The sequence below is a fragment of the Cygnus atratus genome, chromosome 11 (genome assembly GCF_013377495.2).
Source record: "Cygnus atratus isolate AKBS03 ecotype Queensland, Australia chromosome 11, CAtr_DNAZoo_HiC_assembly, whole genome shotgun sequence".
Taxonomy (NCBI): Eukaryota; Metazoa; Chordata; class Aves; order Anseriformes; family Anatidae; genus Cygnus; species Cygnus atratus.
The window spans coordinates 13,730,693-13,745,658 of record NC_066372.1 but is presented as its reverse complement, the minus strand read 5'-3'; the positions used below and the strand labels follow the sequence as shown (position 1 = coordinate 13,745,658).

Sequence of the window (14,966 nt, the reverse complement as noted above, 5' to 3'; positions counted from 1 at the left end):
CCCTTGAGTTGGTTTCACATCAACAGTGAGAGTTGTCACAACCCCCGTCCCAGTTATTTTCCCTGTGCCACACTGGTGTTACGTGCACCTGACAAAAAGTGGTCTTTTGTGTCTCCCACCTGCCTAATTTGGCTTGTTAGACGCACATTTATATAGTATTCCTTTCTTTCTACTAGAAGACTCTTCTCAGGCATCAAACCAAACCCAGGCTCTGGAGAAAGGCATAATTCTGCAGCTGGGAACTCTGCTGACGGTTTTTCACGAGCTGGTGCAGACAGCACTTCCTGCAGGGAGCTGTGTGGACACGCTGCTGAGAAGCCTCAGCAAGACCTACACAATCCTCACCTCCCTCATCAAACATGTGAGTGCAGCTCTGCTGATAGTGGGTTGGCTGGGATCTAAAAACTTTTTCCCCATCTGCCTCAGCAAGCTCGCAGTGACCCCTGGCAGCAGCTACGCTCAGGACTGGGCTGTTCATCTCTTGTATAAAATGAGTCCTTATTCTGTTGGCTTTTATGCATTCAGTTTCGTGACCTTTCCACAGCAGTGATAGGTATACCAGGGGAGGTAAAGGAAAGCTTTTCTCCAGCTGACTTTGACTGCACTTGGCTTAGACTGGTTCTTTCCAGTGTCTCTTGTAGGCGCTAACAATATTCTCACGGTGCTCAGCAATCCTGCCCTTGCCACTCATTCCCATGTAAGGCTCAAAGCATTGGACCTGGGGCAACTGGGACATGAGCTCAGACTGGGGAACTCATCTGAGACAAGATGATGAATTCCCTGGAGCTCTCACAGCTCTGGAATGCAGAGGTCATCTGGGCCGTAGCAAGCCGCTGGGGAGGATAGTTCTTGCAAATGCTGCCCTCCTCACTGCGAGCAGTAGTGCTACTCCTGTAACCTCTACAATACTGTACGTGCTTCAGCAGTCATGGTTTCAGAAGAACCCAACTTATGTTCAGGCAATGTATGGTGTTCCTCATTTCTTTCTGAACATTGGCATAGGAAAGAGTTTTACTTTAAACAAAAACAAGACTTGGATGCTCTGGAAATGGTACCCTGTTGTCTTCTGATTTGAGGACAGCCGGCAGCCCTCTGAGCTCCTCATCCTTTTGTCAGAACTTCCTTTCTTAATTGGTCAGTGGCAATTGAATGAGCTGCTTTGAGCCCGTGCCTGAAAGTACAGGTTGTTGGATGGGAACAGTGCATCTAGAAGAGACTCATTCATGTTTTCTTTGCAGTATATTCAAGCTTGCCGCAGCACCTCGAATACGATTCCAGGAAGGCTAGAAAAGCTGGTGAGTGTGAGCAAATGGAGGAAATGGCTCATTGCCTTGAGCTGGGAGTAACACCAGCCTCTGCTTCTTTGCAGGTGAAGCTCTCGGGTTCCCATTTGACCCCACAGTGTTACTCATTCATTACTTATGTACAGGTAGGATCTAAAATAACTGTGGCAAAATCATACTTCATCTGTCTGATGCTGAGTGGTGAATCAGATGCAGTGCATGGGCACCTTTTGGGATTATTAATCTTGTTGACATGACTTGAGTGTCTTATATTTTAAGTTTTAATATGTCAAATAATAGTGTAAGACATTTCAGTACCATTGGGACCAGGCGTGTTGATTTCTATTTGAGCAGGGAAGGAAGAAAATGTTTAGGGAACTGGTTTTTAGCTTTCTAATTTTTTATTTCCCCTTCTGTTCATGTGGCTTTTTTGGATGCAGTTGATACTGCTGTTAATCACAGTGGCAAGTAAAGGTCAAGGACACTGCAGTCGTCACAATACAAAGCCCTGTGGGTGCCAAAGACAGCAACCTGGGATGAGATTTGTCTGTTTAGACACGAAGTGGGTGCTTGAGCGAGGACCAAAGGACTTGTAAACCAGACCTGGCATGTTGGGGAAAATATAGTGGCATGCAAAGCTCTTGTTCCTGGGGATGTCTCACACATACGTGCTTCTGAATGTATAAACCATGAAGTTATTTTCTTCCCTTCCTTTTTTTGCGAGATTCCATCCTTACATACTGCCTTTCTGTCATGTAGCTGGTAAATGCTGTGTTAGCTGGCTGGAGCAAAGCCTTCTGTGGCCTTACTTGGCTGGCCTTTCCTTCCCTGTTTACCCTCTAATGCCACATCTTTTGGCTTCGTTCTTTAGAACATTCATAGTGAGAGCTTAAGCTTTGTAGAAGAGAAGAAGAAGAAGAAGAAGAAGGAAGATGAAGCTGCTGCAGTCTCCACAGTCATGGTGAGATTGTCGTGCTCTCTATTAGAATACGGGCTAAATTTGAACTTGGGATCATACCTCACGGCTTGCTTTACCTGGTGGCTTCTTAGAGATCACCAATGACACATTGTCACTGGGCCGTTAAGTAAAAATCTAATTTCTTCAACCTGAACTTCAGAGAAAAGTTTACGAATAGTGAAACAAACAAAAATACTAAATGCAGGCTAAAAGCTCCCAGGGATGGAAAAAGGTCAAGTCCGGATAGTTTGTGTTGTCTGACTATTCTATGTTTGGGGTAAGCTATGAAATTACATAAATGGAATAATTTATTGGAGCCAATACTCCATGCTATTTAAGTGTTTATTAATTTCATCAGTAGATTTAAAGATAAAATACTGGGTTCCATTAAAGTAAGGCAGCTGATAATGTCTGGCTGATTTTGTTGGGAGCAGGTAATCAACGGGCTGGCAGGTTCCTGGCCTTTTGTGTCCTCTGTTTACGCTCCTTGTTGGTGTCTCCTCTGTCTTGTCTGTTGTCCCAGACATTCCTGTGATGCTAAGTGTTTAAAAACCACAAGCCTGATCTTTCTAGCCACTTCCTGAGTGTGTGGAAATATTAAGAAATGCTGCATATCCTCTTGCCACTCCCCTGTCAGCATGGGGAACAAACATTAGTGGTGTAAAATATACAGGGCAGAAATGTGATGAAACAGCAGTGTGCTCATTGCCTGGAAAGCATAGGCTTAGAATGTCTTTGCAGAGCGAGTTCTGCTCTGGCTGTCAGGCATATCAGGGCTGTGGACTGAGGAAAAAAATATATATACTTGAAAGAGCCTCACTGCAGAACCATTCTGGGAGGCAGTTTAAGCCCAGTAACAAACTAGGCTGGCGCGGCTTGGTGAGGCAGGACTGCTGTGGAACAAGGCTACTGAAGACAATTCTCTGAACTGGAGTGGTTGTGGCCTTCGTGTCATGCTACAGCATCATCGGCTTTTAGGGGAATCTAAACTCCTGGTAGAAATACAGGTGCTGCTTTAGTGCCATAGCTGAGATGCTTGTTAGTGATGACTATACAAGGCAGTCTTCATGCTGTTCGCTTCAAATCTGACCAGTCTCCCACCTTTCTGCGTTTCAGGCTAAGGTGCTTCGGGATACCAAGCCAATCCCCAACCTGATTTTTGCAATAGAGCAATATGAGAAGTTCCTTATCCATCTCTCCAAGAAATCAAAGGTAATGTAAAGCAGAGGTCTTCTGTGATACAACCTCAGTGGAACAGTGGTACCATGGCATGGTAGAAGGCTACTGCTGTTTTCACTTTATAAAAAAATAAAATAACAAAAAATCACTCCATTGCTGCTCAGATTAGGAAAGTGTAAGAACCTTACCCTTCTTTCAGTCTTTGCCCAGGCTCCTGGCTCAACTAAACCAAAGTGCTGTCGCCCTGATATCAGCAGGGATCAACAGCAGTAGTGCCTGTGACCTGTTGTCTTATGGTTTCTGGGAGAGCAGAAACATAATGCTGGCTCACCCCATCCCACCCCCCCAGCCTGTTCCTTGAACAGGAGAGAAATGTACCAAGATGAGGTACTACGTGAGAGTCAGAATAATTGGCAAGCACCGGGCTCTTTTAAAAACATAAGTGGGCCACTGGATTCCATAGGGGCAGGTGCTTTTTCACCTACTTCTTGCTTCAGTCCTGCATCATTATCACGATAGACTTCATTCTAGTTCTGTGTGTAGGACTAGGCAGGGTAGAAAATTAAGCTTACGCCGTATGTCCTGCCCCCCCGGTTGCTGCAGGTGAACTTGATGCAATATATGAAGCTAAGTACCTCCCGGGACTTCCGCATCAACGCATCCATGCTAGACAGCGTGTTGCAGGAGCATAACACAGAGGATGCTGAAAATGAACCGGACAACGACCAGGTGAGAACTCATTTAGCTGCTGTTACTGTTGGGTTTCTGCTGTCCTGCTGCCACGTGTACGTGTGAGCTGTTTAGGTATACGTAAAACTAGGCCCGTTTTGTCTTGCTTGTCTTGTTTTGTCTTCGCTTTAATACTGAGCTAATGGGAGTGAGCAAATAGGCCTGAAGTGTTCCCTACAGTCCAGCCCTCTGCCTTGAGTGACCTTTGTGTCCATGTACCAGTTGGCTGCATGCCTGGTCTTAAGCAGGACTGTTTATAAACCTTCTTGTTTGCCTCTGCCTGTCTCAGCAAGCAGAGAAGTCTGTCAGCATTGCCTGAGGTCCGACTGGCTGGCCTCCTCCAGCAGACAGTGCTGGGGAAGGTAGCACAACTTGTGCTGGACAAAAGATACGCCACTTTCCTTTGCTGATTGTCCAGGTTTTTATTGGTGCTTTTGCCCATATTTCCCAGAGTGTAATCAGCATCAACAAGCCAGGATCCAGCACTGAACAAGCAGGCCTTGTCTTGTGCCGTTCAGAACCTGGGGTCTGAATTCCAGCATGAATTAAAGAGATCCAGGGGGGAAATTTCAGTGGGTGAGAAGAGTCCCCTATTTCAGGCCATTTTTCTAGGGAGGGAAAAGTGCTAAATCCTGTTCTGTCAGTCTGCTTTCTTAAAGTAAACGTTCATTAGAGTACTCACACAAAAACATTCATACTTGGTACCGCTACTCTCTCCTCCTCTCTCCAGTCCACCACAGCAGAGCAGCCAGATGAGAACCAGGAACCCAAAAAGAAGAGACGGCGAAAAACATAAAGGTGTGGTTGCCACTGCTGCCCCCTCCTTCTCCTACAGTGCCTGTTCTGTGGCATTCACCTTGGTCTTGAAGAACCGTGTGTACAGAGATAGTAGTTTGTTGTTTCTCTTGTCAAATACTTAAGACTTCTTTCTTCATGCCCAGGGATGTGCAAACAGTGACTCTTGTCAAGCGTCGCAGGTATTAAAGCTGGCTGCTGCCCTCAGAAATGCCTCTGCCATTCAAACATGCTGCTACCACAGTTCTTTTCTCCAGGAACATTCCTTCTTCCAGCAAAAAGCAAGCAGCTCAACCAAGATCAGTCCCTGACAAAAGATGTGCTCCTGAAAGGACAGCCAGGTTCTGGCACGCTCTCTGGACAACTGTTGTTCTGGCACTCGAGCGTCATCACTTCTTCTCCAGCGAACCTTTGGTTATTTCAAGAAGCTGATATATATCCAGTGCTTCTCCTGGAAGACAATGGGACAATGAGTTCCTTGCATTCTGCAGTACAATTACAGACTGTACAACATACGAATAAGAGAGTAACAGTAATTATTTGCTTTTAGCTCAGAGCATGTAGCACAGAAAGCCCTAAATTTATTCAAACTTCTGGTTTGTATGGTGCTGTGAGTGCAGAAAACGGCACCAGTAGGAAGCAGCAAAGAGGGGCTGTTCTCCCTTGGAGCTGAAGCTCGCTGCTGTGTGTAGCGCCCAAGAAGCAGAGAGGTGCCAGCTTCCTCTGGAGAGCCAGCAGCATGGGCTATGTCACGTTTCTGCTGACCTCAATGCACTTATTTGCTTTGTTCTTGATGAGAACACAAGTACCCTTTTTGCCCACGGAACCCAGATTCTTCTTCTGAATGCACACTTCACCTGTAAAACTCCTAATAAAGGTTGCTTAAGGCTGAAATGTCTGATGTGTTCAATAACTGACAGAACAAATCTGAGGGCAGGTTCCTCTTATCTGGCAAAACGTTGCTGCATAGTGAGGAGGTGCTATTTAAAGCAGCTCCCAGCCAACGATTAAATGTTTGTTTGCAGCAGTTAGAGGGTTATGTCAGGTGCAGACAGGGACAACTGTAAGCCTCGGGACTGCTGGGGAAGAACACAGCCCTGCCAAGGCTGAAGCGTGCAGGACGGGCTGGGCTCTGAACCCAGCTCTGCTGAGCTGAGGGAGAGGGGGGGGAAGGAGAGAAAACACTGAAGGCCAGAAATATTTGGGCCTGGAGGATAAAACAGACACAACCATAGAGCTATCTCATTTCAGCGAGGGAACAAGTCAGTCTTGGGCTGTATTTAACAGACTAGAGGAAAGCGCATCTCCCTTCTGAGGGGCACAAAGCAAACTTATGCACGGGCTAACAGAGCCAGCCCCTGAGCTCTTTATCAGAAATAGGTGGAAGCAGCAGCACAAAGCGCTCGGGCACTGAGAAAGGGGAGCAAGGTAGAGAGGGGCTGGCACCAGGGTGGTGGGGACCTGAGGCACTGGGTCTGAAGGGATGAGCCCCTGGGGAAGGGCTCTACCTCCAGCAGCAGTGCGGCTCCTGTAGGGCCTCCAGCTTTTATAGGGGATGGAGCTCAAAGGGCTGCTGCTCACCTTCAGGGATGCCGTATTTCTTCTCCATCCCTGTGGGGTTTGATGGAGTCACGCAGTTCATGGTCACCTCCTTCCTTAAGCACCGGTCAATGTCCACGGCACTGAAGAAGGCCACCGACTGCGGCAGGTCCTGGAGGCCCAGCTTGTAGGCAAACATGCACCTGGAACCACAAGGAGAGCAAGTGGGGCCGTGCCACACCGCACACGGCTCTGTCACAGCTGGGCTGCAGCAGGCAGCATGGCACAGCCCAGCAGGGGACAGAACAGGGGTGCCAAATTACGGCCCATCGGGTCCCAGGTAGCAGAAAATTCCTTGTAGGCAGCACCCCTTGGGGGAAAAGAAAAAAAGCCAGGGGGGTTGCTTAATGGAGAAGCTTTCTTTCACCACGAGCACCGCTTGTTCTCCGCTGGGGAAAGAACTCCGTGGCCTTTTTTGAAAGGCAGAAACCAGCCACCACTTAAAAGTTAGAGCGAGCCCGCTAACTTCTCTCACGCTCAGCCAGCTCTCTTACTGCACGCGGGGGGCTTTGATCAGCCGCAGGTTCGGCTGGAACAAAGGCGGCCTCACAAAACACCGGGCAGCCCCCGGCACAGATTGCTTTGCACCCATGTCAGTCAGCGGCTGGAAGACAAAGTGCTTTGTAAGTGCCGGGTAGCGGGAGGGTCAAGGAGTGCCAGAGGAGCTGTGGGAGGAACGGAGCACCGCTAGGTTCAGCCTCCTAGGAAGAAAGGACAAACCCAGCCCTTCACTTCTGGCTAATCCTCCCACGCAGAGCAGATGTTGGATTTTCCCAGCAGGAAGCCCTGTGCTCGCAATAGCTGGGATAAAGGCACAAACATCAGGGCGGCTTCCCCCGCTGCGAATGCTGCCTGGCACAGAAAAGCTGTTTGCTGTATCCTTACCTCAGCCCGGCAGAAAATAGCTCTGCTTTTGGCCAACTCCTCTATAAACCACATGCCATAAAGCACGGGGAAGGGGATTGTGTAGAGCTGACAGGAGACACAGCCCCGCGTAACAGGAGGAGACGCGCTCAGGATTGGCCCCAGAGGTGTCCCAGCCCCACATCTCTCTCCCAGCCCCATCTCTCTCTCTCAGCCCCCCATCTCACCGTGTCAGCAGGTTGGTGATCTGCAGGGCCAGGGCCGCCCGGTAGCGGTCCTGCTCCTGGACCAGGTAGCGCACCTCGTCGTGGATGCTGATGCAGAAGCGCCCGTTGATGTCGAACTCCTCGAAGAGCCACTTCATGGAGACCAGCATGAGGTGCAGGTAGTCGACGGCCGAGCTCTGCACCACCCAGTTCACTCTGCTGGTCAGAAACTGGGGAGAGGAAACACAGAAATGCTCAGAGAAACACTTGGAGAAACACTAGGAGAAATGCTCTGAGAAACATGAGGAGAAATGCCCAGAGAAATGCTCTGAGAAACGCCCGGGGCCTGGGCCCGTTCCTCTCAGAGGGGCGAAGGCTGTTCAGTCAGGGTTCCTGTGTTTCCCCTGGCACACAGGTAGAGAAAAGGGGAGCAGGACCCAACACCTACGGGTTTCTTCTGCAGCTCCAAGGGGTTCACAGGGTTTCCCGCGCCTCAGGAGGGCAGAGCTGGGGTTCGCCACAGCAGCACCGAGCCCCGGCCTTACCTCCCCCTTGGCCACGGCGGGCTCCAGCGCCCTGCTGATGTGGCAGCCCAGCACTGGGGTCTGCGGCGAGGAGGACAAGGCGATGCTCTCCAGCTTGTTGAACATTTCGGATTCGGTGCCTCCAGCCCACAACCGGTGGCCCACCACGTCCCACTTCTTCTTCCTTCGGGACCTGTCGGGGCAGAAGGCGGGTTTGCTGGAGTCTCAGACACCCTCTTCTGGTTTGGGGGCAGCCGGGGAAGCCCCCGCAGCCGTCTGCTGCTGCTTACACACTGGAAGAGACTGGGAGCACCCCCGTCCCATGGACAGGGGTGGACCTGAGACAGCTGGGACCATCCGGCCCCTTTTTTGCCCACCAGCCCTGGCCTTCCCCGCCTCACGCCCCTGTCCCACGAACACCATCTGGGGTCACAGCATCTCACTTTCTCGCAGCTTCCCTCTGGAGCCGGTGGACATCCCGGGCTGACACCGAGCCATCTTCCGCCCTGTCCACAGCCAGGTCCAGCTCCTTCACCAGCCACTCGCCCTCCTCGCTCAGATGAAACCTGGGCAGCAACATCCAGGTGGGGGTAACCCACATCCAGGTCCCATGGGGACACCGTCCCCACGCACCCTGCAGCCCCCGGGCAGCACCCACCTGCGGATGCCCTTGGTGACCGCGTACATCTGCTGGGCTTTCTCACGCGCCTGCTCCTGCGTCAGCCGGTGGTTGAACTGCATCAGCAGGCGCTCGGCGAAGGGCTGCCCGGCCCCGTAGATGCGCCCGTAGTTGAAGACTTTGGCGTGCTCCCGGCTGATGCCCACCGTGGCGGCCGTCTTGCTGTGCAGGTCCGTCCCGTTGCTCTTCTTCCCCTGCAGGGTCATCCAGCCGAAGGCCGTGCACCCTGCGGCGAGGAGGAAGGAAGGGGCTGAATGCCGAGCGTTTTGGGGTGCTGACGCCCCACCAGGGGGCCCCGCTCACCGTGCATGCCGGCGAAGTGCGCCTCGCCCAGGATCGCGGCTATCCAGAGCTCCTGGGAGTCCACGTCCGCGCCCACCAGGGAGTAGCCGGGTGGCACCTGCACCATGGCTTTCAGCTCGCTGCCCACGCGGTCGGCCTGTGGGACGTGGTGCCCAGCTCAGCATACCCCGTGCAACGCCCCCTCCTCCTCTGCAGCATGAGGACAGCCTTCCTCCTCCTCTTCTTCCTCCTCCTCCCGCATCCCAGCACGACTCCCACCTTCCCCAGCTCCGTCTTCCCATACAGAACCCACCCACCACCCCAAAACACACAGACACCCCCCTTGCCGTGCCCCAAAATCCCCCGAGCGCGGCCGTACCCGGGCGTTGCTGGCTGTCAGCCACGTGGGCTCCACGGCCCGCCGGGTGATGGTGCCCGCGGTCACCACCTGCGGCAGGATGGCTCCGTAGTCGTCCTCCTCGTTGTAGTCCGGGTGCCTGGGACAGGGGCAAAGGGTGAGCACCAGCCCGATGCAGCTCTCCCCAGCACCATCCGTTCCCCTCCACACCTTGTCACGGCGCGAGGCAGCTCCCCTTTCTTCAGCCACACCACCATCTGCGAGCTGCAGAGACACATAAGGGCAAACAGGGTGCTGAGCACCCACAGCTGCAGGGACCCCCCAGCACCGATACAAGCTCTGAGCACCTGCAGGGACTCATACACACGTATATGCACTCTGAGATGTGTGGGAAGGTGGCAATCAGGCCGGGGCTGCTCACCTGATCCGCTTGTGAGCGTTCCTCCAGAAGGAGATCATTTTGTTGATCTCCAGGGCTCTCGTCCCGTGGGTGCGTCCCACGGCAGCCCGCAGGGTGCCATCCTCCATGCGGGGCAGGAAATCCTTGGCAAAGGGGCTCCCGACGTTGTTAGCGTTCCCGTCCTTTAGCAGCAAAGAGATTTCGGGGCTCAGCGCGCCACCACTCGGCGTCAGCACAGCCCTGTGAGCCCTCCTGCCCCATGGGACGGGATCAGGGACAACACAGGAGAGCAGGAGCAGGGATATGGGGCAGGGGGAGCTGGGCTGTGGGGCAGGGCGATGCAGCCCCACGCGGCAGGGAGGGCTCAGCACCAAGCCCCCGCCTTGCCTTGTGGGGCAGCTTGAAGAACCAGCACCCGGGGACGTCGACGTCGTTGTAGGGCCCATTGCCGTGGTGGTACGAGGGCCGGCTGTCCGCCTCCACCAGCTCGCACCGCTCATCCCCCTCCTCCTGCAGCCGATGACACGAGGTGTGGGGGGCACGGGGCCCTCCTGCTCCACGCGGGCACTCGCTGGGAGCCCCCAGCACGGGGCAGGGGGGGGAAATCGAGGAAACGGGAATGGATGCACGGTCCCACCCCCGCAGCAAAGCCCGTTTACCTGCACCAAGCTCTGGTCCGCCCTGCCCACGTCCCCCTCCAGCTGGCTCAGCTCCTCCACCTGCAGCAGAGAGGGGCCGCCCCAAAAGGACCGGGTTAGGCACGTTATTAAAGGGTTTTTCTCACCGCTGGTTTTTACGGGTGTGTTGGAGAAAGCCCAGCCCCCGCACCAGGAGGCCTCCTCCCAGCGGGGTCCCCCCAGCCCGTCACCTTCTGCCACATGCTGCTGCCGTCCATCACCAGCAGCTCGTCCTCCACGCTCGCCTCCTCCGGGGGCTGCTCCCGGCCCTTCTCCAGCCGGTGCTGCCGGCACAGCTCCTCGATCGCCCTGGTAGGGCGGGGAACACGTAGCCACGATGAGGACACGGCCACGCACCGCAGGCGAGCCCCCACGGAGCACCCCCAGCATCCCCCTCACCTGTGGGGGCACACGGGACCCCCCGCCTCTGGGGGGGCTGCCGGCAGGTTGTCCTGCCGCCCCGGCACCAGGTAGCCCCAGCCGTGCTTCTCCGAGTAGTGCAGGGGGAACCCGTCCCAGGCCAGGCGCATCAGCTTGGGGGTCACCCTCATCTGCAGGCTGATGAGGCTGGGCCCCGGCACCCAGCCCTCCTCCTCCAGGCGCGGGCACAGCTTGCGGTACCACCTGGGGGGTGACACGGGGGGGTGACGATGGGACAGGGAGCGCGGAGCGAGCCCCCCGGCCACCCCCGCGGTCCCCAGCTCACCCCGGGTGGCCGGGGAGATGCTGCAGCTTCTTGGGCTGCAGCGTGACCGTGTCCTTCAGGCGCTGCAGGAGGGCGCTGCCCTCGGGGGCTGCTTTCAGCTCCTCGTCCTCGCTGGGGGGTCCGCGGTCTGGTGGGGCACGGGGGGGGGGGGGGGGCCTGGGGCTGAGCATCCCTCGAACCCCGGGTCCCCCCCCCAGCCCCCCTGCGCTCACCTCCCTGCCACTCCTGCGCCAATCCTGCCCCGGAGGCTTCGCCGCCGTTCACCTTCTGATCCTTCTTCTTCCTCGGGGGTTTCTTCTGCTTAAACTCCTGCGTGTCCCACTCCAGGTCCCAGAGCCAGGGGTCCTCCTTGTACCTGCCGGCACGCCGTGGCCGTGCTCCAGCACCCATGGGTGGGGGCACGGCGCCGCGCCCTCCCCTCGGCTGGCCGTGGTACCTGTCCCCGTGCAGCAGCTGGCAGGCGTCGTTGGCCAGGTTCATCAGGGACTTCTTCATCTCCTTCTGCAGCTCCTCGTAGGTGCCCTGGGCGTCGTCCAGGTACCTCTGCCAGTTGCCGTTGACCGGCAGGTAGGACACCCCCATCTCCAGCATCCCTGCGAACGTCACGGGGTGGGGGCACCTGCAGCCCAAGGCAGCCCCCAGTTAGGTTCCTCCCGGAGGGGAGCTGCCCCCCAAGCAGCAGATCACAGCACCAACGGCTGCCTGCTCCTTCTCACCCACAGACGGGGCCGAGAGCCTCCTGGAACGGGGCTCAGCACCCTCCCGGCCTCCCCAGGGACGGATCACCCACATCCCGTCCCCAGCAGAACCACGGTGCCCCCGCCTCCAACTGGGACCTCTCACCTCTCCATGAAGAGCGGCAGCTGCTCCTGGAACACCTCGTGGGTGGCCCGGACATCACGGGCGCAGTACGACATCAGGTCCTGGGGGCACGGCACGGCGTCACCGGGAGCAGGAGGGACCCACAGCCCCCTGCACGGCTCACCCACAGGCCCAAAGCCCTTGCACCGAGACGGGAAGCACCCCACAGCTCCTCCCGCCCCGTTCCCACGCCCAGCATCACCGCCCGCACCTGGAAGTGATCCCTGATGTCGGCCATGGTCCCCTTCACAAACAGCTCCCGCGCCTCCTTCTCCAGCGGCTCCCCGCCCACGTAGAGCGCGTGCACGTCCGCCAGGTTGTTGATGCTGCTGACGTGCACCCAGTCCCACGCCGTGACCTGGTGGACGCAGAGAACAACCACGTTATTTTATTTTATTTTAGCCCGTGCCCGTCTGGATGGCGCTGGGAGCGATTCGCCCAGCAGAGCCGCCCCAAATCCCTGGGCACCCCCGGGCGCAGGAGGCGGGCAGCGGCGCAGCCCCGCACTCACCGCCGGCCCCTCGGCTTTGCTGCGCGTCTTCTTGATGTGCTGCTTGACCTGCTGCAGCCCCTTCCTCTTGCCGTGCTTCGCAGCCATCCAGAGGCTGCGCTGGAAGCCCGTCAGCCCCGAGATGGCCATGTGCATGCTCATGGTGTCCAGGAAACGCACCCGGGAGCCCTGCCAGGAGAGAGGAGAGGTGGTGCCGGGCACGCTGGAGGAGAAACGCGCTGCGAAACTGCTGAGCTGCGAGGCCTCGCTCAGGCTGCTTGTGCCGGGGCCAAGCTTTGCCACCCAGCACCCCTCTCCTGAGGGCACGGAGCTGCCCGTGGCCGCCTCAGAGCTTGTGGTAACCTCACAGGACGCACGAACACCTCCCGGTAAATCCTTCGCACTACAGCCCCTCGTGCGGGGGACGAAGGCAAGGCACGGGGCTGGTGCTGCCAAACGAGGCCAACACAACCCGGGGGTATTCGTGCACAACAGCACTGCCAAAACCACCCCGAAGAGCCGATACAAATTATCTGGGAAGCAAACGCCAGGTGCCAGCACGAAGCATCGGCCCGGCTCGCACCCAGCCCTCGTTACACGCAACCAGAGGAGCAAAGCGGGCAGGATGAGCCACCACGGGACAGGGCACCTGGATGAGGTACTGCTCCTTGATGAACGCCCGATCGAAGGCCACGTTGTGCCCCACCACCACGCGCTCCGGCCAGTCCTGCCGCCCGGCACAGCCGGCGCCCGCCGCGCTCTCCAGCGGGATGAGGTCCGCCAGGGTCAGGCGGCTGGACCAGGAGTAGCGCTGCTCCAGCAGCCTCCTGCTGCACCACGAGTACCTGCGGGCCATCAAAATGACTCGGGGGTCGTGCACCGAGACCCAGAGGGGACCCAAACCCCCCCCCCTCCCCCGGCATCTCACCAGGCGTGAGGCGAGACCGCGACCGCCAGCGTGGGGCACTGCCCGTCGGCCAGGCACACCTCCACGTCCAGCACCACCGCCCGATCCCGGGGGAAGTCGACGGGCTCCGGCCGGCCGTCGGGGCCGTAGCGGGTCCAGCCGAGCTGCCAGGCCCAGCTGGGGGGCGCGGGGGGCAGCCGGCAGCGCAGCAGCTCCTCGGCAGCCTCCAGGTAGGGCAGGCTCTGCTTCTGGGCCAGCAGGCGGAAATGCTCGTCGATGTTGTCCCCGTACATGCGGGGCAGGCGCAGCTCCACGTCGGGCAGCGCCGAGGTCTCCTTGCCCCACAGGTCGTGGCGCCGCAGGTGCTCCACGCTGCGCCGCACGGCCGCCTCCGAGTAGCCCGCCCGGGCCCCGCGGAAGATCTGCTCGTGCAGGCTGCGGGACAGCATCTGGATGTTGAGGGGGTTGACGCGGCGCTGGCCCTTCTCTGCGTCCTCGGCCGCGCTCTCCGGCAGCGGGCGGCTGGCGAAGGAGCCGGAGGCGCAGCGCCGGGGCACGCTGTGGCGCAGCGCCCGGCCCCGCCGGAGCGCACGCCGCATGGCGCCCGCTGCGGGAGCCTCCGGCTGCAAGGGCCTGCGGGAGGAGCAGCGGCAGGAGGTGAGCTCTGCGCCGGGACGGCCCCGACGGCGGCCGCAGCGCGCACGGCCGGGCTGCTCGAGGCAGCGCACAGCCCGCTGCAGGCGCGCGCCCCCCCCGCGGGCACGCGCGCCTCTCGCCGCTCCTTCCTGCACCGCCCCACGGCCGCACGCAACCCCCGCCCGGGGGCGCGCACGGCCCTGGGAGCACGCGCCCACGCCTCCCGCAGCCGGGCGCCACCCTGCAGGAGCGCAACCCCCCGGCGGGTGTGCGAACCCCCCTGTAGAAGCGCAACCCCCCGGGCAGGAGAGCAACCCCTCGCCGGCGTGCAAACCCCCTGCACGTGGGCAAAACCCCCGCAGACGCGCAACGCCCCCTCCCCCCCCCCAGTAGGCGTGCGAACTCCTTGCACACGTGCAAGCCCCCCACGGACGTGCAAACCCCCCTTGCACGCGTGCAACTCCCTATAGACACGCGACCCCCCCTTGCACGCGTGCAACTCCCCCGCAGGCATCCAAACCCCTTGCCCGCGTGCAAACCCCCCTGTAGACGTGCAACCCCCCCGGCAGGCGTGCAAACTCCTTGCACGCGTGCAAGCCCCCCCCCCCAGACGTGCAGACATCCCTTGCACGCGTGCAACCCCCCCCATAGACGTGCAAACCCTCCCACAGCCGTAGAACCCCCCACAGACGTGCAACCCCCCCCCCAGGCGTGCAACCCCCCCCCCGCACACGCGCACCCCGTTCCCGCCGCCCCGCCCCGCCCCGCACGCGCCCACCTGGGCCCAGCGCGCGCCGCCCGACCCCCTTCCCGCGGGCGGAACCAACCGGTAG

General features: G+C 58.0%; 2 protein-coding genes across 5 annotated transcripts in view; one reads left to right on the top strand and one right to left on the bottom strand.

The window, feature by feature from the left end:
* FANCI (FA complementation group I) overlaps window positions 1-5,838 on the top strand; it is a 25,364-nt gene extending 19,526 nt beyond the window's left edge. Inside the window, exons 31-38 of one of the 3 annotated variants that reach the window (XM_035554900.2) lie at window positions 180-361; window positions 1,239-1,295; window positions 1,370-1,429; window positions 2,155-2,244; window positions 3,358-3,453; window positions 4,024-4,149; window positions 4,880-4,947; window positions 5,091-5,838. In XM_035554900.2, the coding sequence (XP_035410793.1) occupies window positions 180-361; window positions 1,239-1,295; window positions 1,370-1,429; window positions 2,155-2,244; window positions 3,358-3,453; window positions 4,024-4,149; window positions 4,880-4,945 (677 nt within the window). In that variant the 3' untranslated portion in view covers window positions 4,946-4,947; window positions 5,091-5,838. Of the gene's footprint in view, window positions 1-176; window positions 362-1,238; window positions 1,296-1,369; window positions 1,430-2,154; window positions 2,245-3,357; window positions 3,454-4,023; window positions 4,150-4,879 lie in introns of all 3 variants that reach the window. The other 2 variants (XM_035554898.2, XM_035554899.2) reach the window with 2 other exon arrangements.
* POLG (DNA polymerase gamma, catalytic subunit) lies at window positions 4,558-14,966 on the bottom strand. Of its 2 annotated transcripts, XM_035554902.2 has the most exons (23): window positions 14,912-14,966; window positions 13,519-14,130; window positions 13,240-13,435; window positions 12,612-12,779; window positions 12,312-12,458; window positions 12,083-12,162; window positions 11,676-11,858; window positions 11,452-11,594; window positions 11,240-11,366; window positions 10,933-11,157; window positions 10,725-10,842; window positions 10,516-10,575; window positions 10,244-10,366; window positions 9,878-10,038; window positions 9,667-9,720; window positions 9,478-9,595; window positions 9,120-9,255; window positions 8,796-9,042; window positions 8,581-8,703; window positions 8,159-8,330; window positions 7,635-7,843; window positions 6,526-6,686; window positions 4,558-5,395 (listed from the first exon to the last, which is right to left on the bottom strand). In XM_035554902.2, the coding sequence occupies exons 2-23, from the start codon at window positions 14,094-14,096 to the stop codon at window positions 5,334-5,336; spliced, it is 3,591 nt and encodes a 1,196-aa protein (XP_035410795.1). In that variant the 5' UTR covers window positions 14,097-14,130; window positions 14,912-14,966; the 3' UTR covers window positions 4,558-5,333. The 2 variants fall into 2 exon arrangements, with proteins under 2 accessions (XP_035410795.1, XP_035410794.1); XM_035554901.2 differs by having other exon boundaries at window positions 5,246-5,395; window positions 11,452-11,858; window positions 14,912-14,964.